This window comes from Carcharodon carcharias, chromosome 6 (genome assembly GCF_017639515.1).
Source record: "Carcharodon carcharias isolate sCarCar2 chromosome 6, sCarCar2.pri, whole genome shotgun sequence".
NCBI lineage: Eukaryota > Metazoa > Chordata > Chondrichthyes > Lamniformes > Lamnidae > Carcharodon > Carcharodon carcharias.
The window spans coordinates 184,178,008-184,202,000 of NC_054472.1; the positions used below are offsets into that span (position 1 = coordinate 184,178,008).

The 23,993-nt window shown below is 41.2% G+C and overlaps 1 protein-coding gene across 3 annotated transcripts in view; it reads left to right on the plus strand.

Annotated features, from left to right (window-relative positions):
- The window catches only part of trappc8 (trafficking protein particle complex subunit 8), a 151,347-nt gene that overhangs the window by 94,119 nt on the left and 33,235 nt on the right, over nt 1-23,993 (plus strand). For all 3 annotated transcript variants that reach the window (XM_041190147.1, XM_041190148.1, XM_041190149.1), the window contains 5 exons: nt 2,137-2,297; nt 4,281-4,346; nt 10,121-10,250; nt 12,054-12,185; nt 14,516-14,670. In XM_041190147.1, the coding sequence (XP_041046081.1) occupies nt 2,137-2,297; nt 4,281-4,346; nt 10,121-10,250; nt 12,054-12,185; nt 14,516-14,670 (644 nt within the window). The remainder of the gene's footprint in view (nt 1-2,136; nt 2,298-4,280; nt 4,347-10,120; nt 10,251-12,053; nt 12,186-14,515; nt 14,671-23,993) is intronic.

The following is a 23,993-nucleotide window of genomic DNA, read 5'->3' on the forward strand; positions in this document are numbered from 1 at the left end:
TTTAAAATTTCTCAGCTGGAGGATCTTGTATTAAACCCTATTGCAAAAATCTTGAACCCTTTTCCGATGAACTAGAGGCCCTGTCGTCTTGGGTCGATGGCAAAGGTCCCATGACGATATTTGAAGGAGAGCAGGGGAATACTCCCAGTGTCCTGGCCCGCATTTATCTCTCAAACAACATGACTAAAAATGAATTATTTTGTTTATTTCATTGCTGCTTGTAGGAGCTTGCTGTGTGCAGATTGCCTGCCATGTTTTCTATATTACAACAACGCTTACACTTCAAAAGCACTTCGTTAGTTGTAAAGCATTTTGGAACACCTGAGGTCATAGAAGTCACTATGTAAATGCATGTTTTTCATTCTTGTTAAAATGCATGAGTACATTCTCCTTCCCCTGTGGTTATGACCACTTTTGGGAGGACAGTTTAAAGTTGTAGAATGTCTGGACTTTCGAGGGGATTAAAAACTTGCAGTTACTGGGGTTAGATTTTCAACTGTCGATTATTGACCCTTCATTGGAGTGCACCTTTAACTGCTATACACTTCTGACCGATTCAAACAATGAATTACTCCAAGTCTACTCTCATAAACCCATAAGATTCAGTTTCCTAAGAAAATGATCATAAGTTTGTTAATAAGTCAAATCATCGGCTTTTGAGCAACTTTTCACTTGTAGTTAAGTCATGTTACCATTCCTTTTTGCTCCAAGTACTTTTTTCCTCTCGTGCAATTTGCATTTAAGTTACCCGTTACAAATGAAAAGCAGACTAAGTTGTATATATTGAAGGAGCAGGATCAGTTTTGGCTGTGGAAGTGGAGCAATGCTTTTGGGGCATACCCAGTCTTTGCACTAGAGGCTGTCTGGGCAAAGGCCTCCCAGTTCACACAGTATTGATAGCTTAGTAATGTTCCTCAAAGTTAGGGTGACCAGAGGTCCTGTTTTGGCCTGGACAGTCTGGGTTTTTGCTGAGCGTCCAATGTCCCGACAGTTTTCTCCAAATTGCTCCACTGAGGCCCTCCACTTTAACACACCCTTCATGTTCCATTTATATATGAACATACGAATTAGGAGCAGGGGTAGGCCTTTGCCCCCTTGAGCCTGCTCCGCCATTCAGTAACATCATGGCTGATCTGATTGTGGCCTCAACTCCATTTTCCTTCCGACACCTAATACCTGCCCAGGCAATTCCGACCAGATTCTCCTGCTCCAGAAGTTCCCTTGGTGTCACCTGTGTGGCTGTGAGGAGCTGTCAGTCACTTGCAGGTTAGGATAATCCTGTCACACTGGCCCGGTTGGCTCGAGCAGCATGTTCATAGCAGACAACTCAATTGCACGATTAATCTTCTATCAAAATTCAGAACTATTTGATTGATTAGGCAAATCATCAGTAAAGGCAGACCCGGGGTATAAATTGTAACCTAAGTATCTAATATTTAAAATTAGGTACGCACGGATATATTTGTGGAAATGATATTCAAGGATAGTTGATAAATGCTTGTAAATGCAGTCCTCCTGCTGCATGCTAACAATCTGCTCACATGTTAATTGTAACTAATGGACTAGATTGCTGAAGATGCTATTCTGAATTACTCGTTCATAATTACTGTACTTTCACTATACATTGTTTCTGCAGAAGTAGAGTAGCAATATGTAAAATTGCAGCACATTGAAATAGTATTGAAATAGTTTCTTGAAAGCTTGAAGAGCGATTGGGTTAAAATTAAATTGGTTGGGCACTTCTCAGTGACTCAAGATCTAAGGAATAGGATTCCCAACTCTGGCTGGGCATATTCCGGAAAATGTCACCACCTAACTTCAACTGCCCTTCCCCAGACTCCTGCCATTAGTCACCCAATATGTCAATCATTATCATGCTTTCCAAGGCTTTTCAGTGTGCCCTGCTTTTGTCTTTTGAAAATCTGGTCACCCTGCTCATAGTGGTTCCACAATTTCAGTAATGGGAAAGTTTGTTTTAAACTCTACTTTCTTTTTATGCTCAACAGAATTTATTGGTTTCTGTAGAATACAATACACTGTTTTCTATAACCTTACACAAGTGTATTTTTTGGTAATCTGCCATCGTGCTGTGCTTTACCATCACTCTTACTGGGCTTTTCTTTCTGTTGTTTGTAGAACCAGTCACAGTCGAAGTAGTATTCAAAAATCCTTTGAAGGTCCCTTTGCTGTTGAAAGATCTCTCGTTGTTGTGGAAATTTAATTTTAGAGACTTCAATAAAAGTCTAGAGGGAGATACAAAGGAGTCAATCAGCAATGAAAAGGAGGCACATCCAAAGGTAACAAAGCATTTCTCAAATACTTCCAACTTTTTGCTCATGATTGATGTACAGGAATGGTTCTGTAACTGTTGGATTAGCTTGATAAGTTTCTGCTTTCATCATGTGCTAATTCTCACTGGCTATATCACTAAGGTTTTTAAATCTGTTTATATGTTTTTAAGTTACTTACCCGATGGTTTACACATTGAAGTGTCTGGCGCAGTGTTTGTGCCATATGCCTTTCACCTCTGGGATGCTTCACAGTCTGGCTTGGCTGCAGTTTAGATTAATTGGGGTCCACTATCCTATGTGGAAGTCCATTCCACATGTTCTCCACTCTAGAGAGCTTACTGGTGTTGATCCTTAATTTGTCTTTTGCCATTTGGATCGAAGTGTGCTGTTCCTACTGTTGCGGTTTGATTTGATATGCTGTTACAGATCCACCATTTCTCCATTTAATGTTGTCTCTATATCTGAGCCTAAAGGAGCTCGCAAAGACTGTCTGGAGCAAAGGCAAACTGGGCCGCAAACAATGTCTACTTTGGTATTCAACCAGAGATCCAAACAGTTCAACTGCAAATAAATGATTGGGGTTCCTCCCTGAGGTTCATTGCGTTGGATTTATTCTTCCTACACTGTTAACAGCGCCTCCCCACCTGCATAGGTTGTTGGCAATAACCAACAATCCAAGAGAACAAATGTTAAGGAGCAAAAGGACTTTTTCAGCTTTTTCCCATGAAGCATTTAATTTCAGCCCCCCCCGCCAATGCATGAAGCAAAAGGAAAACTATATCTAAGCACAGATGAATTATTACTGAGAAATCAACCCTTTTGTCACAGAGAAGATAGCTTGTTATAAGTATAAAACCAAACCTTTGTACAGTATCTGACAGGTGTGACAGCTGCTTTAGGTCAAAGAAATTGTCATGCATTCATGAGAAAATAAGAAATGGGAGCAGGAGTCGGCCATGAAGCCCCTGGAGCCTGCTCCGCAATTCGATAAGATCATGGCTGATCTTCTATATCAACTCCACTTTCCCATCCTATTCCTTGATTTTCCCCTTGTGCCAAAGAATCTTACCAATCTTAGTCTTAAATATGCTCAACCCTCTGGGGTGGGGAATTTCACATCCCTTTTAGTGGAGAGATTTCCCCTCATCTCAGCCCTTAACAACCTGTATCATGAGTATGTGACCCCCAATTAGTAGACTCCCCAGCCAGAGACAGCCTCTCATCGTGTACTCTGTCAAGCCCTCCAAGAATTTAATGTTTCAATATGATCTCTTCACATTCTTAATACTTAGGAATATTAGCCCTCTAATCCTGGGCATGAAACAGTTTCAAGCTGAACATGCAGACCAAAACAACATAACCATCCCTGTCTTGTGTGAAGTGCCAGTGAGCAATGAAATGCTATTTGCTGTTTTTGTATTGGCGCATTGTTTAATGTTTGTTTCAGGATACCGTTTGACATTTTTAACATGCGTTCAAGTTATTTAATGTAGCTATTATTTTAAATTAATTGTCAGTATTTGGGGGAGTGTTTTTTTTCATCTTTACCTGGATTGTCGAAGATGGAGTTGTTTTTCTGTCGTCCTTTTAGGTCCAAGCAAGTAATTTCTTTTTTCATAGGACATTTCTAATTACCTCCTTTTTTAATACATTATATTTCTGTCTATCTACAGTAGCCCTTCTTCTCTACAACTCTAATTTAAATGATACTTACCCAACAGCAGTTGGCAAATAAATATTATAGACAGTCATTTTCACAACTTCTTTTTGCTGTTGTTTCTTTGGGCAATGACGTCAATGCAACTTACGTGCTTTTCTACATAATTTTTATGTTGGAGCAGTAAAGACACAGCTGGTTTCACCTGCAGTATTGGGTTAAACAGCAGCACGTTTGCTATTTGAATTATTTAATTTTGGAGGACGCTAACTACCTATCATGGAAAACATACGTTGTGCATTAAATAAAATCTGTGATTTTCATGATTACAGGCATCCCTCAGTATTGCCACAGAGGTAATAAGTGAATTTCAAATAAATGGTGAAGAGACTAAAGTGGTGAGTGTAATATTTAACCTGAAATAGATGTTGGAACCTAACAATTCACTTTATTTTGCAAAATGTGATTTTTTTTTTTCTCTTCTGAGTTTTCCTCTTCCCACTGCTCAGTGGACATGAACTACATGAAAAACAGCTGCACGTGTTCCATTTGCTTCCTGGTAGCTTGTCTAAGTGGCTATTTTTCCTCCTTTTTATGTATTAATAGTTCTGTCATGAGCAATACAACGAAGGCCAGTCCTGTCCTTGTGTCTATTACACTAGCTCTTTCGCCATAGAGGGAACACAGATTTAAACATCTGTCCTGCACACTCCACCCCCTCACCCGCCCCCACCCCACCACATCGAAAATATCCCGTGGAGCACCAAGGCCAATTGTTACATGTCTGTCGCTACAAAAGCTGAGATCATCTAATTCAACACAAGGATTGAACGCAGGATCATCTTGGTCACTTTGACATTGTGCAGTTGGTTCACCCTTCACTGTAAGCGTTTTGAACTTTTAACTTTAACTGGATTTCCAAATGCTCACTTAAAGCTTACGTTTTGACTTCATGCTGATCAGTGCATCACGATTCACTGGAAGTCCCGATGAGCAGAAAGCTTGTTTGATGTAATAAATGATTATGATTCATTCATATGGTCTGCTCACTAGTGCTTTCAATAGTCCATTCAGTGACTGCTGCTTCACCATTCAACATGAAAACAAAATAACTGCGGCTTTGTACCCCTGAATATTTACAAGTTTGTTTAAAATGAGTTTTAAAGTGTTCAAAGTGTATTCAGCAGAGCGTGCATGAATGTGACACAAACTGGTTATTGAGTATTCAATTTGTCATCTACTTTCAATCAGGAGGGAGAGCCATAGTTTGGAGTGGGAGAGGTGTTTCATACGGTGCTATCCTGCAAAAGTTAATTGGAATGCAAATCTAGACTAAGATACTTAATTGGAGGTGGCCAAAATCATTGAATTGAGAACAGATCTGTTCTGAGTAAATTGGAGTCAAATGTTGGCAGGCCAGACTGTAATAGAACAATGGCTACCTTGAAAGAGGAGATGATCTTGAGAATATAGAGTGGATACAGAGAGAATGTTTCCTCTTGGCAGGAAAAGCATAACCAGAAGCCATCAATATAAATGCTTAACAAGAAATCCACTTGGGTATATTATGATATGACAGGTGGTATTTTCTAGGCTGACCAAATCCCAGAGGGAAATATGGCCACGCTATCTCTCGATTTTGCAATTTGCATTTATTACGAGAAGCTTTGTGCACTGAAGTCAGAAGTAACGAGTCCACTCCCACCTTCAGAGATTTTAAAGCTTAAGTTAAAACATTTTTTAACAAAAGAAAACTTAAGCACAAGATTTCCGTTAGACAGTTGCATTTAGTTTTATAACAATTCCCGCAAGATTTATACTTAACTAGACTCCTAACTACATGCTCCTTTCAGGCAACAGTCCAAAATAGGTTATTAAGCTATAAAACATCTAGCAAGATTACCATAGGCACCCACTGTTGCTGTAAGGGAGGTATTTCACAGTTTCTTCGTCTCACAGTACAATGGCTTCTAAAATGCCTTGTACTCTGGAACTTTCAAGCATTGCTCTGAGGTGGCTAGAGGCTGCTTCTTCACAAGTCTGTTTCACACAGTCAAGATCTCGCATGGCTGCACCACATACAGCCTTTCACCCTTAAATATATTTCTCCCTTTTGATCTGTAAATCTCATTGTTTCCACCTATCTTTGGGATCTACTTTTCCCAAAATATAAAAATCTTTCATGTTGTCATTATGGTCAGCACTTTTGGGGAAAAATAAACACAATAACTTTGTCTTATTTACCTTGCCAGTTGTAAACACCTTATGTCCCTTTGAAGAGCCAACAATCTCTCCACTTACCTTAAAATGCAAATTTCATTCATCCTGCATCTCACTTAGCTTGCCCGTTAGCATTTCAAGTGCCTGTCTTTTTTACACTTAACCCCTTTGATGATTCGAACCTTGAAGTTTAATTAAATTAGCCCCACACACAAACACATACATACACACACATAAACATAAGTCTGCTTTAAAGTATCCTACAGTAATATCAGGAAAAATATTCCTAAATGTTCCTTTACAGGTATGCAGAAAAAACTCCTTTACCCAAATGGTGGAATGTACCATAGGAATTGATTGAGGCAAATAGTATGGATGCATTTAAGGAGAAGCTAGACAAGCATATGAGAGAAGGGACTAGATGGTTACGTTGATAGATTTAAATGGGAAGAAGCTCGAGTGGAGCATGGACTGGTTGGGCCGAAAGGCCTATTTCAGTGCCACATATCTTATGTAAATGTGGATTAATTAAGGAAAGCCAGCATGTGTTTGTTAAAGGCAAACCATGTTTAACCAACTTTGAGTTTTTTGACAAGGTAACCGTGAGGTTTGATAAAGAGTATGCAGCTGTGTGACATATGTGGACTTCCAAAGGGGTTTGATAAAGTGCCACATAATAGCCTTGTCAAAAAAGTTCATGTCATGGAATAAAAAGGAAAGTGGCAGCATGGATACAAAGCTGGCTGAATCACAGGAAACAGTGGTGGTAAACAATTGTTTTTTCGTCTGGAGAAAGGAATTTAGCATGGTTCTCCCAGGGTCAATATTAGGACCACAGCTTTTCTTGAATTATATTAATAACTTAGACTTGGGTGTACAGAGCACAATTTCCAAATTTGTGGATGACACAAAGCTTAGAACTGTGAGGAGGCTAATGATAGACTTCAAGAGGACATAGCTGCTTCATCAATGACCTTCCATCATTAAGTCAGAATTGGGGATGTTCACTGATGATTGTGCAATGTCCAGTGCCAAATCCAGCAAAACCTGGACAATAACCAGGCTTGGACTGACAAGTGGCAAGTAACATTGGCACCACACAAGTGCCAGGCAATGACCTTGTCCAACAAGAGAGAATCTAACCATTGCCCCTTAATATTCAATGGCATTACCATCACTGAATCCCCCACACAATCAACATCCTGGGGGTTACCATTGACCAGAAATGAACTGGAGTAGCCATATAAATACTGTAGCTGCAAGAACAGGTCAGAGGCTAGAACCCAGCAATGAGTTGGGTCCCTTGCTGTTTGTGGTATATATAAAGGATTTAGACTTGAATGTAGGAGGGTTGATCAATAAGTTCGCGGATGACACAAAAATTGGTAGGGTGCGAAATAGTGAGGAAGATAACCTTAGATTACAGGAGGGTATAGACGGGCTGGTCAGATGGGCTGATCCATGGCAAATGGTATTTAATCCGGATAAGTGTGAGGTGATGCACTTGGGCAGGACAAATATGGCACGGAAATACCGAGGATCAGAGGGACCTTGGTGTGCATGTCCACTGGTCCCTTAAGGTAGTGGGACAGGTAAGGTGGTTTAGAAGGTATACCGGATACTTGCCTTTATTAGCCGAGGCACAGATTATAAGAGCAGGGAGGTTATGCTGAAACTGTATAAAATGCTGGTTAGGCCACAGCTGGAGTACTGCGTGCAGTTCTGGGATCTGCATAATAGGAAGGATGTGATTGCACTAGAGAGAGTGCAGAGGAGATTTACCAGGATGTTGCCTGGGCTGGAGAGTTTTAGTTATGAGGAGAGATGGGATAGACTGGGGTTATTTTCCCTGGAGCAGAGGAGAATGAGGGAGGACATGATTGAGGTGTATAGAATTATGAGGAGCCTAGATAAGGTAGACCGGAAGGAACTTTTCCCCTTGGTGGAGTGATCAATAACCAGGGGTCATAGATTTAAGATGAGGAGCAGGAGGTTCAGAGGGGATGTGAGGAAGAATTGTTTCACCCAGAGGGTGGTGGGAATCTGGAACTCACTGCCTGAAAGGGTGGTAGAGGCAGAAACCCTCATAACATTTAAGTATTTGGATGTGCACTTGCAATGCCATGGCATACAAGGCTATGGGCCTAGTGTTGTAAAATGGTATTAGAATAGTTAGGTACTTGTTTGACCGGCCCAGACTCGATGGGCCGAAGGGCCTTTTTCTGTGTTGTCGACCTCTGACTGAGTACCTCACCACCTGACTCCCCAAAACCTGTCCACCATCTACAATGCACAAGTTTGGAATGTGATGGAATACTCACCACTTGCCTGGATGAGTGCAGCTGCAACAACACCTCATGAAGCTTGACACCATCCAGGACAAAGCAACCCGCTTGATTGGCACCCCATCCACAAATATTCACGCCCTCCACCACCAATGCACAGTAGCAGCAGTGTGTACCATCTACAAGATTCACTGCAAGAACTTACCAAGCCTCCTTCAACAGCACCTTCCAAGCCCATGACTGCTGCCACCTAAAAGGACAAGGGCAGCAGACACATGGGAACACCACCACCTGCAAATTCCCCTCCAAGCCACACACCACCCTGAATTGGAAATATATCACCGTTCCTTCACTGTCACTAGATCAAAATCCTGGAACTCCCTCCCTAACAGCACTGAGTGTGTATGTGCAGCACATGAACTGAAACCATTCAAGAAGGCAGCACACCACCGCCTTCTCAAGGGCAGTTAGGGATGGGCAATAAATGCTGGCCCGGCCAGCGATACCCATGAATGAATATATGAATAAAAGGCTAGTGGAATGGGCTGACACGTGATACATTTTGCTAGACAGATGGGGGACAGGTAACATAAACTAACGAGTACAGTTCTAAAGCAAATGCAGGACCAAAGACTTCGAGGTATACGTGGACAAACCATTGAAGCTGGCAAGGCAAGTTGAGGAAGTAATATAAATAGGAGCCTGGAGTACAATAGCAAGAAAGTTAAGATGAGCCTTTATAAAACATTGGTTAGGCCTTGACCGGAGTACTGTATCCGATTCGAGGCTCCACGCTTGAAGAATGGAGGAAAGCCTGTTTGTGTTCCTGTGCTTTGTGTGTCATTTGTTTTGCTCATAGTCCTTGCTTTGCTCACCTGCATACACCAGAACAGGTGCCACCTAATTCGGCTGCTTCAAGATGCACAAAACTAAAGGGATTCCAATGGCCTTGGTTTTCAAAAGTTTGGCTTGTTTGTATTTGAGCATCCTGTGGTAGAATAATAGCATGCCTACTCTTATTGGCATTCTCTTTTTTTAGAAGTGATTTTGCACGTAACCAATTAGTTACTTTTAGAGTATAGTCACTTGTTTTGCAGGAAAGCTTGCCAGCCTGTTCGAGCACACTGTCCCAAAAGCAGCAGTGAGATGAATCACTGGTTAATCTGTTTTTGGTGACGGGAATGAATTTTGGCTTGGATCCTGGAAAATTCCCTGCCCCTGATGATGAACAGTCCAATTGCCTTGGTTTTAATGCCTTATTCAAAACATGGTACCTCCATGCAATACTCCCTCGGTTTGGCTTATAGTGAATCTTGAGCTCGACTTTCTGACTTGGGATGAGAATGTCACCACCATTACTGGCTGTCAAATTGTGCAATTGTACAACATTACAATATCAATAAAACAAAGAATTGTTACTCCTTAAAACATTGGTTTTAAAATAATTTTAGTTAGTTTATTCATTGTACAGCAGTGGGCCTGGTGCTGACGAGTGGAAACTGAGATGTCCAGTAAAAATTGGGCTTAACAAATCTGGCATGTTTTTAACTATTCCTTCAACTTGGAATTATGTTCTTTGTATTTAATGCAAATCATTGAAAATGATTCCAATGTATGTGATGATACTATAAGAATATTTTTGGAAGTAACTTATGCCTTTTCTTTAGGCAAGATTGAAACTGCTTCCTCATCAGACAGGAGAACTGCACATTCTTGGAGTTGTATATAACCTTAGCACTGTGCAATCAGCTGCTACACATGATAGAATGGACTCTAGTCCTGGAATGCAGGTAGCAGGTGAGAACATCTGTTTGTCCAGTTATCTTTTCTAGTGAGGTCCTTTGCGCCTGTGCACGTTTTTGACTGTGCATGGCAGTTTATATTTTAAAGATTAAAATGTGCAATCAAGCTGTTTTAAACGCTCCCTCTTAGATTTATTTTGCTTAAATTTGATTTCTTTTTGGAGATTTACTTAGTATGCTGCCGTTAAATGTGGAGGATAGAAGATATGCACCTGACCTGTTGTAACCTGCAGGGCTGTGGATCAAATGCTGGAAAATGGGATTAGGCTGGGTGACTCAGTTACCACTGACACAGACATGTTGGGCCAAATGGCCTCTTTGTATGACATAAACTTTTCTGTGATTCTATGATATATGTCTGATGAGGGAATACTCAAAGAAGCAACTACAAAATGGTAAATCAAAAGATTTGTTTTGAAAACATGTTGCATTTATAAAGAAAGATATTATGGATATTGGAAATCTGAAATAAAACCTGGAAAGGCTCAGATCAGGAAGCATCCGTGGAGGGATGAACAGAATTAACCCTTCAGTTTTTAATGATTGTAACATTACAAAAGAGATTTGAGTATGAGAGTTTTATTGCAATTATATAGGATATGGTGAGATCACACCAGGAGTACTGTGGGCAGTTTTGGTCTCCTTACTGAAGGAAGGATATACTTGCCATAGTTGGGTGTAACAAGGGTTCATTAGGCTGATTGCTGGGACATGGTGATTGTTCTGTGAGGTGAGATTGAGTGCACTGGGCCAATAGTCTCTGGAATTTAGAAGAATTAGAGGTGGTCTCATTGAAACATATGAAATGCTTAGGGGACTTGACAGGCTATATGCTGGGGGGTGTTGTTTCCCCTAGCCATGGGGAGTCTAGAAGTAGGGCCGCAGTCTCAGAATAAGGGGTTGCCCATTTGAGAATCAGATGGGAAATTCCTTCACTCAAATGATGTGAACTTTTGGAATTCTCTACCGCAGAGAGCTGTGGATGCTCAGTCGTTCAATACATTCAAGTCAGCAATTGAAATATTTTTAGATAATGGAATTTGTGGATAGTACAGGAAAATGGAGTTGATATAGAAGATCAGTCAATATCACATTCAATGGTGGATCAGGCTCAAAAGGCCTACTCTTATTTCTGATGGTCATATTGTACAGCACAGAAACAGGCTCTTTGACCCTTCGTACTTGTGCTGGCCATCAAGCACCTATCCCAATCCCATTTTCAAGCACTTGGCCTGTAGCCCTGTATGCTATGGCATTTCAAGTGCTCGTTTAAATACAATAATGTTGTGAGGGTTCCTGCCTCTACCATCCCCTCAGGCAGTGTGTTCCAGATTCCAGCCACCCTCTGGGTGAAAAAACTTTCCCTCAAATCCCCTCTAAACCTCCTGCCCCTTACCTTAAATCTGTGCTCCCTGGTTATTGACACTTCCACTAAAGGGGAAAAGTTTCTTTCTATCTATGCCCCTCATAATTTTGTATACCTCTATCAGGTCCCTCCTCAGCCTTCTCTGCTCCAAGGAAAATGACCATAGCCTATCCAGTCTCCCTTTATAGCTGAAACGCTCCAGCCCAGGCAACATCCTGGTGAATCTCCTCTGCACCCTCTCCAGTGCAATCCTTCCTATTATGTTCAATGTTTATTATGTTTTAGTTAATTAACCTGAAACATTAGCCCTGTTTTCCCCCTCCATGGATGCTGCCTGATCTATTGTTTATTCTTAGCGCTTTGTTTATTTTACACTTGTAAAGATTGTTGATTAGTTTTTGTCATTTTTCCCTCCTTGACCGGTTCTTGCAGGCAGTTGTCTCAACGCTAGCAACCTCTACTCCGTAAAATCTGGAAGCAAGCCAACAGTTCCCCATAGCCTCAACTATCAACCCAGCTCTTCAGATCAACTGGAGTACTTCCATGGGCTAAGCTGGACAGAAGGTTAGTTGTGGAGTTGGGAGAGGGGTGGGTGTGGTGACTGGAGTGGGATTGGTGAATATGCTGGTCAAGAAGTGCTTTATATTTGTGGGGCACTCTCTTGTCTATTCATCACACTCTGACTCTGAACGCATGTTTTAGACACTGGGTTCTGAAACTCTTTGAAAGCATGGTAGTGGGGAGACGCTGGCTTAATGGTAATCTTGCTGGGCTAGTAATTCAGAGGTCTGAGCTAATGTTCTGGTGTCAAGGGTCCAAATCCCACTACAGCAGCTGGTGGATTTAAATTTTAATTAATAATCTGGAATTGAAAAGCAAGCCTCATTAATGATGACCCATTTAACCACTGTTGTTTGTTGGAAAAAACCCATCTGGTTCACTAATGTCCTTATAAGGAAGGAAATCTGCCATTTTATGTGACTCTAGACCCACAGCAATGTGGCTGACTCTTAACTGCCCTCTGAAATCGTGTGGCAAGCCACTCAGTTCAAGGTCAACTAGGGATGGGCAACAAATGCTGGCCTTGCCATTGACACCCATATCCCATGAAAAAATAAATAAAAAGTTAGATGCCCTTTTTGTAATTGTTGAGCTGTTTAACTCAACTGCTCCAATCATCGTCAGTATTATCTGAAGAACACACTGTAGTTCATTCTTCAAATTCAAGATGATTGCAGAAGTTGAGCAAATTATCAATTGTGGCTGCAAATTGCTGATCAGGTGACCAACTATTTAAAGAGTCATTGAATCATTACGGCACCGAAGCAAGTCATTCAGCCATTGAGCCCTGTAGAGCAATCCAGTCAATCTTACTTCCCTGCTCCGTCCCTGTAACCTACAAGTTTATTTCCTTCCGGCATCCATCCAATTTCCTTTGAAATCATTGTCTCTGCTTCCAACACCCTCATGGCCAGTGAGTTCCAGATCATTCCCACTCACTGCGTTTAAAAAAAAGTTATTCTTCACATCCTCCATGCATAATTTGCCCAAAACATGAAATCTGTGTCCCCTAGCTCTTGTACGACATGTAACTTTTTTGTTAGCCTCCCTGGTCTGACTTGAAATGCATCCATAAATGCTGTATTTTCATTAATAACGTGGCATTTTAGCAACGAGTATTTAGTTTGATTTTTCAGCCAACCTTTTAAAGAACCTTTCACATCATGCAACACTGATGGAAGCTATTGGGTCTATTTTATATGTGCTGGATCTGAAAAGCTGTCCATTTAGTCCCACTCCTCTTGCTCTTTATCCCATGTTCTTGATCACCTTTACTATCAGGCTTGGAAAATGTGCAGGATGAAAAGGGCATCATTGCAGGCATCTATCATTATAGTTTATAGTATTTCTATTAATTATTACAGCTGTTAACCAGATCGTATGTTCAGACCATTTTTCTCAATAACTTTAAAAAGAAACTCCATTAATTTTCAGATTGGTTTTAACGTGTCTGCAAAATAGTTAAGTGAATGAAGGCAGAACAAAACTTAAATAGTAACGTGAACCGTTGTCTAATCTCTAATTCAGGTCTAATTTAAATTCATCCAAATTAATTTAGTTTTGCTATGTATACATGTTAAACTAAATCCTTTGGATTTCTAAAGATGGAACAGATTTTTAGATTCATGCTTAAAAACATACAGGAGTCGGTCATTTAACCCCTCAAACCTGTCCTTCCAGTCAATGAGATAATGGCTGGTTTGCAACCTAAGACTTTCAGTTCAGGTAAGCTGATTTTTGATTAAATCATCCGTTCTGTGTAGCAGCAATCTGGTTCCCTTCTCTCAGAATTTCTACAGTGTGATGATCCTTAGGGACCCAAAAACCTGTACATGTGTTCCACACTGAGACCAATATTTTTCATTCTGAGCTGTAATTTCTCATCCTGCTTGGCAGGAATGATCTCTAGTCACAGACACAGAACTCCATTCCTCTGTCAACTATTTTCTAATGTTATGAGAGGCAGTCAGCTTTGTCATAACCTTGAAGAGGTTCAATATTAAGTATATAAAGTTCCTGGGAGCACCATCTTTAAAAACTCGCTTCACAGGAGAATGAGGCAGTACAGCTAATAGTACCAGTAGAATGATACAGCACAGATGGAGAGCTTACAGGGAAACAGCAGGGACTAATTGGACAGCTGTTTCATAGAACTGAGGCACAAAAGGCTGAATGGCCTCCTTCACTACTGTATAATTCTACAATTCTCTACATATAAAAGAAATGTTTTTGTTTACTTGAGGTTGTTGAAATGAGTCAACCATTACCATCAACCACCATGTTGATAATGGGCGTAATTGCTTTCCTGAAGCATCATTTTCCCTTTGTTTTAGGCAAAACACCTCATGGGTTATCAGTAAGAGGACGGCAAGATTTGGAAATCCAGGGGCCGCGGCTCAATAACACTAAAGAGGAGAAAACTTCTGTTAAGTATGGATCAGATCGACGGCTAGATCCCATCATCACAGAGGCAATGCCTTTGTTAGAGGTAAAGATCCATCATGACATGAATTAGCCCAGTCACTGGCATTGGTGTGCCCAAAAGTGGTATATAACTCTTCCAGACTTTCTAATACTTGGATTCCATTGCACAGTTAGAGAATGAAATAAAAATAACCGTGCAAAATTGCATTGGAATATTCAAATTGGAATATGCAAATATTCTTAGCATGGATTTGACACAGAATACACACTTTAATATCTACTGATTTGAATAATGTTTCCTTTAATTGAGTATTTTGGAAGGTCATATCACTGCTTGGTAGCCTGGTGACAGAGAGGTGGTGGGACCACATTCTAGGACCCATTTTCCAAAAACAAGTCTTGCTGACCAATAGGAGTGTGACAAAGAAGTTGACTTTGCCCCTCTCCTGTCCATAGCACAACCCTGTGTTGAAACAGACTTCTTGTTGTGGAACAGCAGAAAGCTTTGAGGGGAGAGGTTCCAGATCATCTGAGTCAATATCCTGGATATCCCTACCGCACACCATTGAGAACACGTCACAAGGACTGCAGGCCCACAACTACCTTTACAAGGCAACTGGGGAGGGACAATAGATTGGCTGCTATGTGAGGAGTTCTTTGTGAAGAGTTGTCTGTGAACTGCCACGTGGTGGTGTAATGAGTGAAGGAAAATGGGAAACTCCAGGACCTAAATTTACACTGAAGCTGAAGTTAATTTAAATTTGTGCATTAAACGAGCTTATTCTTATATGCCCAGTAAAATTCTAATTGTTACCCTTTTGGTTTCTGTGTACTGTGAAATTCCTTAATGGCCGAAGAAGGGATCTGTATGGAGTTGAACATGAAGATGAACAGGAGAAAAATGATGAGCAATAAATGTTGGCCTTGTCAGTGATGCCCACATTCCATGAATAAATGAAACAAACTTTGGTGATTTTACTAGGGATTCTGTTAATATGCAGACCAACGTCAAATGGAGGTGTGCACTTAATATTTACCAAGTAGTGAATAGATTCAAGAGATTGAAAATGAATATCTCTCATCAGGTGAATGAACAATATACCAGGGGTGACTAGAAAGCCTGAAGGATGTTTGCTAAAGACTGTCATTTTGAAGGAGTTGGTGAGCGCTGGGAAGCATTGAGAAATATAGTACCCATATTCAAGAAAGGCGACAGAGTTTTAACCTATCAACTGTAGATCCTTTAACTTTGCATCAATAATTGGTGATCACCTATATGAAATTAACCTAACACATGGGCATTCAGTATCAATTCAGAAGGTGTAAATCTTTTGAGCAGGTGACAGCCAGATTGATGGGGAAGTGATATGGATAGAAGATTGGCTAGCTGTCAGAAAGCAAAGAATAAGCATAAATGGGTCTTTCTCTGATTTGCAGGATGTGACCAGTGGAGCCCCACAGGGTTCTGTGCTGGGGCCTCAACTTTTTACGATTTACATCAATGACTTGGATGAAGGGAATATAAATTGGTAGCTCAATTTGCAGATGACACAAAGATAGGTAGGAAAGTATGTTGTGAAGAGGACTTGAAGTTGCAGATGGATATATAGATAGGCTGAGTGAGTGGGCAAAGTTCTGACAAATGGGAAAATGTGAAGTTCACTTTGGCAGGGAGAACAAAAAAGTACTTAGATGGAGAACGGCTGAATAATTCTGAGGTACAGAGCGATCTAGGCGTTCTAGTACTTTTATTTGTTCATGGGTCATGGGTGTTGCTGGCTAGCCCAGCATTTATTGCCCATCCCTAATTGCCCTTGTTTAGCGGGCATTTAAGAGTCAACCACATTGCTGAGAGTCTGGAGTCACAACAGATTTCCTTAGTGAACCAGTTGGGTTTTTATGTCAGTCGACAGTGGTTTCATGGTCATCATTAAACTTTTAATTCCCGATTTTTATTGAATCCCACCATCTGCCAAGGCAGGATTCAAACTCGGGTCCCCAGAGCATTACCCTGAGTCTCTGGATTACTAGTCCAATGACAATACCACTACGCCACCGCTTTCCCATCATGAGTCACAAAAAGTTAGTATGCAGGTACAGTTAGGCAAGTAATTATGAAGGTTAATGGAATGCTGTCCTTCATTACGAGAGGGATTGAACGTATAAGTAAGGGTGTTATGCTTCAGTTATACAGGGCATTGGTGAGACCACACCTCGAATACTGTGCGAAGTTTTGGTTTCTTTATTTAATGAAGGATGTAAATGCATTGGAGGCGGTTCAGAGGAGGTTTACGGGAATGATACTTGGAATCAGTGGGTTGTCTTATTAGAAAAGGTTGGACAGACTGGGCTTGTTTCCACTGGAGTTTAGAGTGAGGTGTGATTTGATTGAAGTATACAAAATCTTGAACGGCCTTGACAAGGTAGACATTAAAAAGATGTTTCCTTTTGTGGGTGAGTCCAGAACGAGGGGGCACTGTTTTAAAATTAGGAGTTGTCCTTTTAGGACAGAATTGAGGAGAAATTTTTTTCTCAAGGATTGTGCGACTTTGGAACTCTGTCTCAAAGTGGTGGAGGTGGAGTCAGTGAATATTTTTAAGGCAGAGGTAGATTCCTGTTAGGCAAGGGAATCAAAGGTTATTGGGGTTAGATGGGAATGTGGAAATTGAAACACAAGATGATCAGCCATTGTCTTATTAAATGGCGGAGCAGGCTTGAGAGGCCGAATGGTCCACTCCTGTTCCTATTTCTTATGAGTCGGGGAGGAAAATGCCATATTCAGTAATACAGCTGGGTTTGTTTTTGTTCTTGGGGTGTGGGTGATACCATATTTTTTGCCCCCTCCCCAGTTACCCTGTGAAGGTAGTTGTGGGCCTGCAGTTCTTTTGATGTGTTCTCAATGGTGTGTGGTAGGGATATCCAGGATATTGACGCAGATGATGTAGAACCTCTCCCCTCAAAGCTCTCTGCTGTTCTGCAACAAGAAGTCTGTTTCCACCCAGGGTTCTGTTGTAGACAGGAGAGAAGCAAACTCAAATTCTTCATTCTCTCCCTGTTCTGTCTGTAAGCAGAGATGTTTCTGAATTATTTTGTAAGTAGTCTGTGGAGTGTATCCCTAAACCCTCAGTTAGTGTGCTCCAATTTAAAAATAACTTGTAGTAAACTTTTGTTATGATTAACTCAGAAGGTTAGTTTATTCACATTCAAACCCCGGGGTGGGGGTGGCAGCGGAATGTATGCTCTCACTCACCTGTTCACATGCTTGTTCGTTCACATGCACGCGCTCACTGACCCTCGCGTAAGCATTGTCATATATAGTATACGTGTGTATACAATAAGGGTGGATAGAAAAGAGGAGGATTTACAACTATGAGCAACAATAAAAGAACCACAGAGTAATACTAGTTGACGTGATTTCAAAAGGCTAGAAAAAGTCAAAGTCAAGAATGTTTCCTTTGAGTTCAGTCCAATTAAGTTCCTGGTTGGCAACAGCAACACGAAACTCCTTGAAATGAATGACAATGCAGCACAATGGGCTTTCTGTGCTTAGACTGTTTGGCAGGCGATAATCAGAGACTTTTAAAATCAAAGAGGCTTTGAGGAGTTGAGAGATGGTGGCTGACTAATCAGCCGGGAGCTCTGCTGGAGTTCCTTCTGGTCGATGTTAAGGCAACAGATTGAGATGAGAGGCTTGAAATGTAACATCAGAACAGTCCAAAAGGCCAGAAGCATTGGGCCATGTGACATGGCCCATTAATGAGTCATTTACAGCCTCACAATCAGTTTCTGTGCATCTGGCCAAAATCCATTGTTTTCCTTAAGAGTAATCTTCAGATAAAACGAGTTTCCAAGTCTGTTATTGTCCTGGCTTGGGGAAGTCAGTTCGTCAGTTAGTCATCTAGTGTTCTGTGAACATAATGTGGCCATACAGTAGCATGTGAGATTCCACAAGGATGAGAGTGAAACTCTTTTTTTGTTCTTGCCATCTCTGGAAGCTACTAGAACAGATAACCAATGTCATGGGTCATGTGACCTGTAGCAGCCATCTTGTGGTTCAGCAAAAGAACATTTTAACAACAAAATAATTTTGATGCACAGTTTTGATTTCTTTTCAAGTATTATTGACATGATAGTTCTTTATTTTTATCATCCACCACTTGGAGCACCATATTTATTGATATTGAATTCCATCTACCATTTTTAGTCCATTTCCCCAATTTGCCAATATCTCTGTGCAGTTTCCTTTTGTTCTTCTGAAGCACTAACTCCCCTATTTTCATGTTGACTGCAGATTTGAACACCACTAGGCCAATGTCCAATTTGTTGGAAAAAACACTGAGTAGAGTGGCCAAGAATTAAACCTTGAGACACACCACCATCCAATTCTTCTAACCACTTTGAAAAGAAACTGTCCTTTACTGCCACTTTGTTTTCTCCATTCTAACTAATTTTTAATCCAGTTTGCTATCATCCCACCAGCTCCATATACTGTGGTGTCTCCTGCAATAAGGTTGCATTTCATACCTTGTCAGAAGGCTTTCCTCATCTTTACGACATCATTCCCCCCCGCTGACCCCCACCCCATCTGTAAGCTTTACAAATTGAGAGATTTGTCAATCACGATCTGCACTGTTTAAGATCAGTGCTGTTGCTAACTATTTTCTGTTCATGGCAATCTTTATTAAGGACATTCCCTAACTGATCTGTAATGACCGAGATGAATCCTGTCTCCATTTCTAAATAACAATACAAGCTTGGCCACTCCAGTCCTTCACACCAAATTCAACCTAGCAAAATAAGTTCTGGGCTTCAGCAATTTTTTTGCCTTTGGCTGCTCGGGCTTGGTCTCTAGCCGAGGTAACTTATCTGAAATTTTCCTTTTGCCCATTGTAATGTCATTCTTCTAAATCTCGATCAACTTTGCTTTCACCACTCCAATTTCCTTCGCTTTAGTGAAGACTGATATAAAATACTCTGCTATTTTTTAGCCATGACCTGCAAGATGACAATCCTCTTAGGTGACAATTCTTTTTTTCTGATGGACCTTGCTGTTGCTTCTGATGTATTTTGAAAAATTGTCGAACCCTTTGAACGTGAGAAATACTGGATGACTTGAGCCTCTACAAACGTTAAACAGATTAGGTGTGATATAATGCAACAGAAGTATACAAGCTGTCTGACAGTGAGAGACCATAAACCTGGAAGAAGTAGTATGAAAGAGTGCTAGTTCAGGATTATGGAAGGATAAGACTTGGAACAGGATGTGTTCTTTGTTTAAATTTAAGCAAATACTTAAAGGCTTCCTGAAAGAAAGTGAGATAGGGGCATTGAAATTATTTATAAAAAGGCTAGATGAGAAGTGTGAGGTTGGTGTTCAGAAAAAGATCAAACCTTTTAACTTTGCTTGTGGTTGTGCATCTATTGAAAATTAAAGGCAGAAATCCATATTTGTTAAAAGCAAAATACTGCGGATCACAGAATCACGCAGCGCAGAAGAGGCCCTTCGGCCCATCAAGTCTGCACCAACACGTGAGAAACACCTGACCTACCTACCTAATCCCATTTACCAGCACTTGGTCCATAGCCTTGAATGTTATGATGTGCCAAGTGCTCATCCAGGTACTTCTTAAAGGATGTGAGGCAACCTGCCTCCTACACCCTCGCAGGCAGCGCATTCCAGACCGTCACCACCCCCTGGGTAAAAAAAGCTTTTCCTCAAATCCCCCCTAAACCTGCTGCCCCTCACCTTAAACTTGTGTCCCCTCGTTATTGACCCTTCAACCAAGGGGAACAGCTGCTCCCTATCCACCCTGTCCATGCCCCTTATAATCTTGTACGCCTCGATCAGGTCGCCTCTCAGTCTTCTCTGCTCCAGCAAAAACAACCCTCATTTACCCAACCTCTCTTCGTAACTTAAATGTTTCATCCCAGGCAACATCCTGGTGAATCTCCTCTGCACCCCCTCCAGTGCAATCACATCCTTCCTATAATGTGACGACCAGAACTGCACGCAGTACTCCTGCTGTGGCCTCACCAAGGTTCTTTTCAATTCCAACATGACCTCCCTACTTTTGTAATCTATGCCTGGATTGATAAAGGCAAGTGTCCCATATGCCATTTTCACCACCCCACTAACATGCCCCTCCGCCTTCAGAGATCTATAGACACACACGCCAAGGTCCCTTTGTCCCTCAGAACTTCCTCGTGTCATGCCATTCTTTGAATACTTCCTTGTCAAATTACTCCTTCCAAAGTGTATCACCTCTCACTTTTCAGGATTAAATTCCATCTGCCACTTATCTGCCCATTTGACCATCCCGTCTATATCTTCCTGTAGCCCAAGACACTCAACCTCGCTGTTAACCACCTAGCCAATCTTTGTGTCATCCACAAATTTACTAATCCTACCCCCCACATAGTCATCTATGTCGTTTACATAAATGATGAATAATAGGGGACGCAGCACAGATCCCTGTGGTACACCATTGGATACTGGCTTCCAGTTACTAAAGCAGCCTTCTGTCGTCACCCTCTGTCTCCTATAACTAAACCAATTTTGAATCCACCTTATCAAATTACCCTGTATCCCATGTGCATTTACCTTCTTTATAAGTCTCCCATGTAGGACCTTGTCAAAGGCTTTACTGAAATCCATATAAACTTCATCAACTGCACTACCCTCATCTACACACCTGGTCACCTCAAAAAATTCAGTCAAAGCCATGTTGACTATCCCTGACCAAACCTTGCCTCTCCAAGTGGAGATAGATTCTCTCCTTCAGAATTTTCTCCAGTAGTTGAGACTCACTGGTCTGTAGTTCCCTGGCTTATCTCTACAACCCTTCTTAAATAGTGGAACCACATTAGCTGTTCTCCAGTCCTCTGGCACCTCTCCCGTGGCCAGAGAGGAATTAAAAATTTGGGTCAGAGCCTCTGCGATCTCCTCCCTTGCCTCCCTCAGCAGCCTGGGACACAAATCATCTGGACCTGGAGATTTGTCCACTTTTAAGCCTGCCAACACCTCCAATACTTTGTCACTCCCTATATCAATTTGCTTAAGAACCTCGCAGTCTCTCTCCCCGAGTTCCATACCTTCATCCTCATTCTCTTGGGTGAAGATGGATATGAAGTATTCATTCAACACTCTACTGATGTCCTCTGGCTCCACCCTTGGATTCCCTAATGGGCCCTACTCCTTCCCTGGTTATCCTCTTCCCATTGATATACTTATAGACTATTTTGGGATTTTCCCTACTTTTACCAATCTGGAAATCTGAAACAAATTCAAAAATTACTGGAAAAACTCAGCAGATCTGAGAGTGTCTGTGGAGAGAAAGACAGAGTTAATGTTTCGTGTCCGTATGACTGAAGAAGAGTGTTCTGTGGTAGGATAATAACATGCCTACTCTTACTGGCATTCCCTTTTTTAAAAGTGACTTGCACATAACCAATTAGTTTTGTTTTGGAATACACTTACTTTTGTAGGAAAGCTTGCCGTCTGAAGATGAGTCATACATGTTAACTCTGTCTTTCTCTCCACATATGCTGTCAGACCTGCTGAGTTTTCCCAGCAATTTTTGTTTTTGATCCATGTTAGTTAGCTTGATACACATCTTGTGCTGGTCCTTTAACAGTCACTTCAGAAAAGAAGTCATGGTGTAAATATTTTGCTACGAAGTGCACCATATAATTGCAATTCTATATGGTATGTTTTATATGGTATTCCTTCAGCACCTTCCAAATGCACGACCTCTACCACCTAAAAGGACAAGGGCAGCAGATACGTGGGAACACCCCCACTTGCAAGTTCCCCTGCAAACCTCACCATAACGACTTGGAAATATATCGCTGTTCCTTCACTGTCGCTGGGTCAAAATGCTGGAACTCCCTTCCCAACAGCGCTGTGGGTGTACCTACACCACATGGACTGCAGCTGTTGAAGAAGACTGCTCACCACCTCGAGGACAAATAGGGATGGGCAATAAATGTCGGCCTAGCCAGTGACGCCCACATCCCATGGAAGAATGGAAAAAAAAGACCCACAAAGATGGCATTGTCTTTCAGAAGCTTGGCTTGTTTATATTTGAGTGTTCTGTGGTAGGATAATTGCATGCCACTCTTACTGGCATTCCCTTTTTTAAAAGTGACTTTGCACATAACCAATTAGTTTTGTTTTGGAGTGTAGTCACTTGTTTTGTAGGAAAGCTTGCCAGCCAGTTTGCACATATCAATGTTCCAAAAACAGCAGTGAGATGAATTAGTGGTTAACCTGTTTTTTTGGTGAATGTGGATGAATTTTGGCTTGGGCCTGGAAAACTCCCTGTTCCTGATGAACAGTCAGATATAGTCTTGGTTTTAATGTCTTATTTGAAGATGGTGCCTCAATGCAGAACTCCCTCAGTTTGGCTAATAGTGGATCTTGAACTCTGAACCTTCTGCCTTGGGGTGAGAATATCATAGCTATTACTGGCTGTCAGATTGTGCAGCTGTATAATTTATAGTATCAGTAAAAATAAGAATTGCTGGCCTTGGCAGTGCCGTCCACGTACTGAAATGGATTGTCTTATGAGGAAAGGATGGACAGGCTAGGCTTGTATCCACTGGAGTTTAGAAGAGTAAGACTTGATTGAAGCATACAAGATCCTGAGAGGCCTTGACAGGGTGGATGTGGTAAGGATGTTTCCTCTTATGAGAGAACCTAGAACTACAGGACACTGTTTAAAAATAGGGGTTTCCCATTTTGACAGAGTCGAGAAATTTTTTCTGAGGATCGTGGGTCTTTGGAACTCTTGCTCTAAAGGTGGTGAAAGCAGAGTCCTTGAATATTTTTAAGGCAGAGCTAGATAGATTCTTGATAATCAAGGGGGTAAAGGTTATTGGGGGTAGGTGGGAATGTGGAATTGAGTTTACAACCAGACCCATGATCGTATTGAATGGTGGAGCAGGGACGAGTGGCCTAATCTTATTTATTTGTTCGTATGAATAAATAAAATTATGTTGTACAGCTAGGAAATGGAAGAACAATGAACTTGAACATTTGTTTTAACTGCCACACTGGGAATAATAGAAAAGTGAAATTTTGCACGTTAAAATTGAGCTAATTTGTGCTGTACCCTTCAAACCTCTGACTCAATAACAATTAGATCAGCTTGTCGTAACATAGCTATTTTATGTTGTCTCTGAAACTAGCCTTCAGTGTTACCACAGTTTTGTTCCTATCTTAATACTTAAGAGCCATCCCTGTGGACATGGTTTATTTCCTGTGCATGCCCTAGTGTGATGTTGTAGAAAAGTAATAAAACCTGGAGTTCAGCAAAAATTGGCACTGCATTGTCACTTGTATTCTAACTTGCAATGACACAAATTATGAAAAGACATAAAACTTGA